General features: G+C 40.0%; 1 protein-coding gene across 1 annotated transcript in view; it reads left to right on the forward strand.

Moving 5' to 3' along the window:
- The window catches only part of LOC104940878 (cullin-3), a 14,164-nt gene that overhangs the window by 245 nt on the left and 7,256 nt on the right, over positions 1 to 6,663 (forward strand). The window contains exons 2-5 of the mRNA XM_010765885.1: positions 1,270 to 1,500; positions 1,874 to 1,988; positions 2,183 to 2,411; positions 2,840 to 2,985. Of these exons, the coding sequence (XP_010764187.1) occupies positions 1,270 to 1,500; positions 1,874 to 1,988; positions 2,183 to 2,411; positions 2,840 to 2,985 (721 nt within the window). The remainder of the gene's footprint in view (positions 1 to 1,269; positions 1,501 to 1,873; positions 1,989 to 2,182; positions 2,412 to 2,839; positions 2,986 to 6,663) is intronic.

The raw sequence follows: 6,663 nt of genomic DNA on the forward strand, positions 1-6,663 counted from the left end.
TGATAGCACAGTTTAAGAAAAGTGTAAATCAGTGGTTCTCAACTGGTCAGGCCTTGGGACCCACTTTTTACTTGGTCAATACATCGCGACCCAACATTTTGAAGCACTCAAATCTATTCAACAAAAAAACGTGATGTAATATATATATACGCTTTTCAGCATACAATATTAATACAAGTGAAGTACAGTGCATATATCCCTTATATCCCTTNGTCAGCACGATAGATTCAAACACACACAGAGACACGACAAGAGGAGAGAAACAGTCGGAGTAATTTCAAATGGCAGAAGGTAGACAGCGAAAACAGAGCATTTAATTACATTTTCTCTTACTGGACCTCTTTGAAATGCAATTGAATACCCCTGCATTATAGCAACAACAACAATAATAATAATAATAATAATAATAACAGCAATAATAATTGGGAGGGGGGGCGCGGCTGTTCTTATGTTCTCTGAGGGGAGGCTCACCTACCCACACTTTGAAAACCCCTGATCTAATGGATTCAGCGTCCATGACAAATTGACAGGCAGTAACTAAGACATGACTAACCTGTAGTCTGAAGACGCCCGCCTCCCCTTCAGGCTACAGGTCTCTGCAGGACTGAAGTATGTGTGGTGGGATTGGAAATTGTGCAGAAACAACACAGACTGTGTCATATTTGTAATTATATAAACACAGAAGCATGTATGTAATTACAAATAATGTGTCATTCTAGATGAACTGTCACTCAAGAATGAATAACATCAGGCCTGCTTTAGATATTATTCCATTTGTTTTGTCAATACCTAAGTGAGAAATATGAAGTCTAAAGTAAGACTGCAATTCACTGAACCACACAAACATGCTGCACATGAGCAGCTGATCACAACCTTTCAGCTTCAACACACTTTAAAGGGTAAAAGATCAAAACAATGAACCACCTAAAAGCAGCATTTCCTTTAGAAAATAGTCGTGCTGGTCAATGTGATTTACCGGACGAATGTGAAAATAGTTTCTTATTGAGCGTGACGCCAATCGATACAGAAGGCTTTATAACGAATGATAGTATCAAGACATGCAGATTGATATTTGATTGACACTTACTATTCAGAAATGTAAACCTGTATAACCGCGGAGCGCTCTCGGAGGTGTGCAGCGATAAGGTGCACGGTCTGGGATAGTTTTGAAGGTAATGTAACCGCCGTCAATCAACTCTTTCTTTTTGTGATCTGTTTCTGCGCGTACTCGTGCCCTGAGTGTGCATATCACTTGGTTTGAGGGATTAGATCTCAATGCTTCCTTAATGCCTTTTGGGTGTCTTCCTTTACATTTCCTCTCTGTGTGTTTGTCTCTCAGGATCGGGTGTACGTACAGCAGAACAATGTGGAGAACGTCTACAACCTGGGTCTTATCATCTTCAGGGATCAGGTGGTCCGGTATGGCTGCATCAGAGACCACCTCCGACAGACGCTGCTGGACATGATCGCACGCGAGAGGAAAGGGGAGGTGGTGGACAGGTAGCCAAACACACACTGGATTGATTGACAACTTATTTCATTTCAGTTGTTTATAAAGTGGGATGAAGATGTAACCCACATCCTTCTTATTTAATTTGGGAAGTTGTTGATTCATCAAAGCGTATACAAAGAAACAGCTGTAGGATACTGTGATGTTCATAGGAAAAAGCCCCTAGCTTTATAAGACATGTTCTGAGCCTGATGTGCTGCTGTGGGTTTGTCTGTGTGTGTTTTTAATGAAACAGATGATCAAAAGTGGGTTGACAGCCATAATTAGTGTGAAATGAGCTTTCAGAATTTGTGTTTGTTTTTCTTCTCCCTTTTTGATTCTGATTGTGCCTTCAACACTCTCTCTGTGTCTCCTCTTCCCCAGGGGGGCCATTAGAAACGCCTGCCAAATGTTAATGATCCTCGGCCTCGAGGGGAGATCTGTTTATGAAGAAGACTTTGAGGCACCGTTTTTAGAAATGTCTGCAGAATTCTTCCAGGTTTGTGGGCCAACGCCATTCCCCTGACTGTTCATTGTTTCTCTTTTTATTTGGATGATGCCAATTACCCAAACAGTGAATCTACAGAAGATTCTCAAAACAGCCTTCCAGTATTTACTGAATGACAAATAGCTACAATTGTGAAGCAGTGCAAAAAAGTTTGAGAGAAATGTGTTTGTTGTTTTTTTTTTTAGATGGAGAGCCAAAAGTTCCTGGCAGAAAACAGTGCCAGTGTGTACATTAAGAAAGTGGAAGCCAGAATCAATGAGGAGATTGAGCGGGTGATGCACTGCCTGGATAAATCCACGGAAGAGCCCATTGTCAAGGTGGTGGAGCGGGAGCTCATCTCCAAACACATGAAGACAATCGTAGAGATGGAGAACTCTGGCCTGGTGCACATGCTCAAAAACGGCAAGACCGACGGTAAGAGAGCAGCTGCCCTGGTGTGCTCAAGCTTCATGTGTTAAGCATTGGTGGTTAGTCATTTATTTAAATTCAAATGTAGTTAATTACTCAGTTATTTGATGTGTCACTCAAAGAACGGAAACGCAATGCTCTTTGGTAAGATGTTGGTGTAAGAGATATAGATATAATTCACTAGATCAGTAATGAAGTTGCAATGTCTCTTTGCTCATGTCAGATTTGATAAGATATGATAAATGTAATTGTAATGATCTAAATTCAGAGGAAACTGGAAGTGGTGCCTTTTTTAGATCATATTTTGTCAGTACTCTCAGAGGTATTCTAATTCACTCTGCTCGAATATGCCTCCTTCTCAGCTCTTTTCCAGTTGGTAGGATTGGATTTCTAACATGTGTGCTTGTGTGTTCATTTGTGCATATCCACCACAGATTTGGCGTGCATGTACAAGCTGTTCAGCCGGGTCCCCAATGGGCTGAAGACCATGTGTGAGTGCATGAGCTCGTACCTCCGGGAGCAAGGAAAGGCTCTCGTGTCAGAGGAGGGAGAGGGGAAGAACCCCGTAGACTACATCCAGGTGAGGCTTCACCACACTGCAGGGATGTTAGTGCTCAGTCGTGTGAATCTGAAGGCACATGTTTTAACATTTGTAATTAGGAGAAAACGAATGAGAAAGGTTTAACCTAGTTAGACATCATGGAGTCATTTCCAGCTTTAGCACACTGTTCCGTGCCAAGCCTCGACCATAATGTACTTCCCTCCCGGCAGAGGATAAATGCTATGACCCTTTTTCCGATGTGGCCACAAGCCATGATGGTCTCTGCCCTCAACCACATGTCAATGCACTTTATTGAGTAACATGTGAGGTCATTCAGGCCGCTATAGAGAGGGAGGTGTTCTTTATTTTAAGGTTTCGTTCATCTTTCAGTGCTTTTGAAGCTCCTGTGTGAAACTGCCTCTGTGTTTTTTTTAGTTCCACTCCTTCGTTCCTGTTTTTACTCTCATCTCACCGACACATCCTGACTCTCTGTTGGTTATACCGGGGATCCTCTGCCATAGCTACTGTTGGAGATATAATTGCTGTGTTAACCCTTGGATGCACGAGTGACTGGATTACACTCTTCCATAAGTGGGTCAACAAGGACCCGTATTAGAATGTGTTTTTATGCCATTTTGATTAAGAAAAAAATCACATGTATAATATTTAGTATTATATTTTGATTCACACTAGAAATATTTTATATTTCACTATTTATAATTTAAAAAAAAAAAAAATTACATTTTGGAAAAAAAATGAAATTCCATAGAAAATGCATTTTTGACCCACTTATGGAAGCTTGGGGTAGTAACGCAAAAGCTACAATTTCTTAAAATGTACATTTTAAAATTTGAATGGCATGATATCCAAAACATGTTTTTTGAGGAATAGCTGGAAAATGAAATGATACAAAAAAATGTAATTACAAAGATACTCTAAGAAAACCACCTCACCAGGTCCAAAAATACCCACTTATGCATCTAAGGCAGGGGTGCCCAACCTTTTTTGAACCGAGAGCTACTTTTAAAGTTGCCAGTCTGCCGAGATCTACCAGTCCAAATAGAGAGGCGTAGCCATTACTGACAGCCTACTACCAGGTAAATACACACTTCTACTTGTATAAAACTGACCTTTGTACGATGAATACTTCATAAAATACTGCAGATCCTTTATCTTACCTCTTTCTAATCTACACACATACACGTATTTAACTGAAGTTACACAACAGTGTTGTTGATACAGAGTTGGAGTTTATTCACACGTCACATACTACAGTGGGTAATGTTTTCAAGAAACATTGAACAGTGCTGCCACATATGACACAGGTGTTGCTACAAAAGCATAAATTAGGCTTNGAATACACATACTATACAGAGATGCTGTATGAGAAACCAATGTGAGTTTGGAACATTGCACAATGTACATTTATTCTAGTAGACCTCAACAATGGAATTATGATCAGTAGAAATGGCCATGACATGAGACCTTTTAAACTAGCTAAAACTAGGGCTGCAAAACTTGTAAAAATATCGTTGTTTGCAAAAGAAATCAACTGGAATTACAATATGATTTACAATATTGGACATTGTTGCATTATTATTCTAATTATTGTTAAAATAAATATTATGATCCTGGTGTGTGTGTGTTTATATATATTTGTATATGTTTTGGTCAGAGGATCTGTAGCAAACTTCATTTAGAAATATTTACACATATTTAGTTCTTAACAAATATTGTGCTTCCTGCAATTTGAATATTTCACTAGACCCTTTTGTGTTTTCAATCAAATGTAGATTAATCGTGCAGCCCTAGCTATAACTGTACAATATATGTAATAAGAGTCCTTATCTTCGCTCTCCAATGTGGTCCGGCACATTATAACTGAGTGTGCGCATTGTTTTCACAGGTATGCAGCGAGAGAGAGCAGCAGTATGATCAAAATCTTTAAGAACTTCAAAGAGAAGAAGGCATTTAAACCTGACTTTGGGGCTGAAGGTGAGTTTCATTTCTTATGGTTTCCTTTTATCCTTTAGATACAGCATGTAAATGTGTGTCCTGCGTTCCTACAGGTGTCTTTGGAGGCTTCTTGCTGGGCGTGAGGTCAAACAGCGGCCTGGCCTTCTACGACTGGGATAACACAGAGCTGATCCGCCGTATCGAGATCCAGCCCAAACATGTGGGTCATACGGTCACTGCGGTCACATCTCCACATTGTCCATCCTTCTATTCTATATTTATTATGTTCTAATGTCTGGTTCCTCCTGTGTTTAGATCTTCTGGTCTGACTCTGGGGAGCTGGTGTGCATCGCCACAGACGAGTCTTTCTTTGTGCTGCGTTACCTTCCGGAGAGAGTGGCCGCGGCTCAGGAGAACAAGGAAGACGTAACAGAGGACGGGATAGAGGGAGCCTTCGAGGTACCACCTGTAGTTAAGAGTCATTACTTTAAAAGGCCTGCAGAGCGTCAAGTCAACTTTATTGTTAATCTTTCAGTTTGTGTGTACAGACACAGAGATCGAAATAACGTTTCTCACAATCCCGAATACAAAAAATACAAATTTGTATAAAATATGTATATCCTATAACACCGTGGTTCCCAACCTTGGGGGGGCGCAAAAGATCGCAGGGGGGTTGCCAGGCATCAGATGATTTGAGACCAAATATCATATTTAGACTTTTTTTTTTTTTTTTTTTNACAATCCCGAATACAAAAAATACAAATTTGTATAAAATATGTATATCCTATAACACCGTGGTTCCCAACCTGGGGGGCGCGCCAACCTTGGGGGGGGGCCAAAGATCGCAGAGGGGGTCGCCAGGCCTCAGATGATTTGAGACCAAATATCATATTTAGACTTTTTTAAAAAAAAATTGTTTTACATTTAATTGTAAGGAAATACATGATTGTCACTAAAAGCATTGTCTCTACATTACAATAAAAAAAAAAAAAATTAATTAATTAATTTTAATAAAAATGCCAGTTAGTAGCTAATAAAGGCATAAAAAGACAGAAATGTATAATTCTTTCTATAGAAATGTTTCTTCTGCCCGTAAAGTTTCCAAACCGGGCTTGTCTGGATAAGCGCATTTTTAAAACAGAACCCCTGCTATAACAGACACATTTATACATATGCACACATTAAAGGGGACCTATCATGCAAAATGCACTTTTTGATGTATTTTATACATAAACATGTGTCCCCGGTGTGTCGGGGAACTCACGCAGCGTCAGAAAATAAAACCCTCTCTCTTTTCCTCCGTACCCAAATCTCTAAAAACGGGGAACAACGGAGCTGATAAAGATTTGCGTCCGATATGACGTAATATCTGAAATGTGGACCCACGGCCCTATCAGAAACGTTGCTATCAGAAACAATGCCCGACTGTTTTTAGACGTAATATGGTCGGTGTTTACATTAGCATCGCTAACACTCGGAGCTAACCTGTACTGGAGAGCATGTGTGTGAAGAAGCAGGAAGTAAAAAGGAACTCACCTTGTGGTATAACCGGCAAGAGAGAAAGCCTTTGAGCTCCATACTGTTTCAGAAATAATCCTTGATAATCCATGATATGGCGTTTCATCACGGCAGTATTTAGTTTAGACAGTAGCTGCCGGGTCCCGCATGAGCTCAGACCCCTCCTTTTTTATTTGTTATCAATTTTTTATTGTTTTAAAGCTTTATACCCAAATCAGCACTTTTGGAACAGGAAGTGAAATA

Source organism: Notothenia coriiceps, unplaced genomic scaffold, assembly GCF_000735185.1.
Source record: "Notothenia coriiceps isolate Sejong01 unplaced genomic scaffold, NC01 NC01_scaffold00002820, whole genome shotgun sequence".
NCBI lineage: Eukaryota > Metazoa > Chordata > Actinopteri > Perciformes > Nototheniidae > Notothenia > Notothenia coriiceps.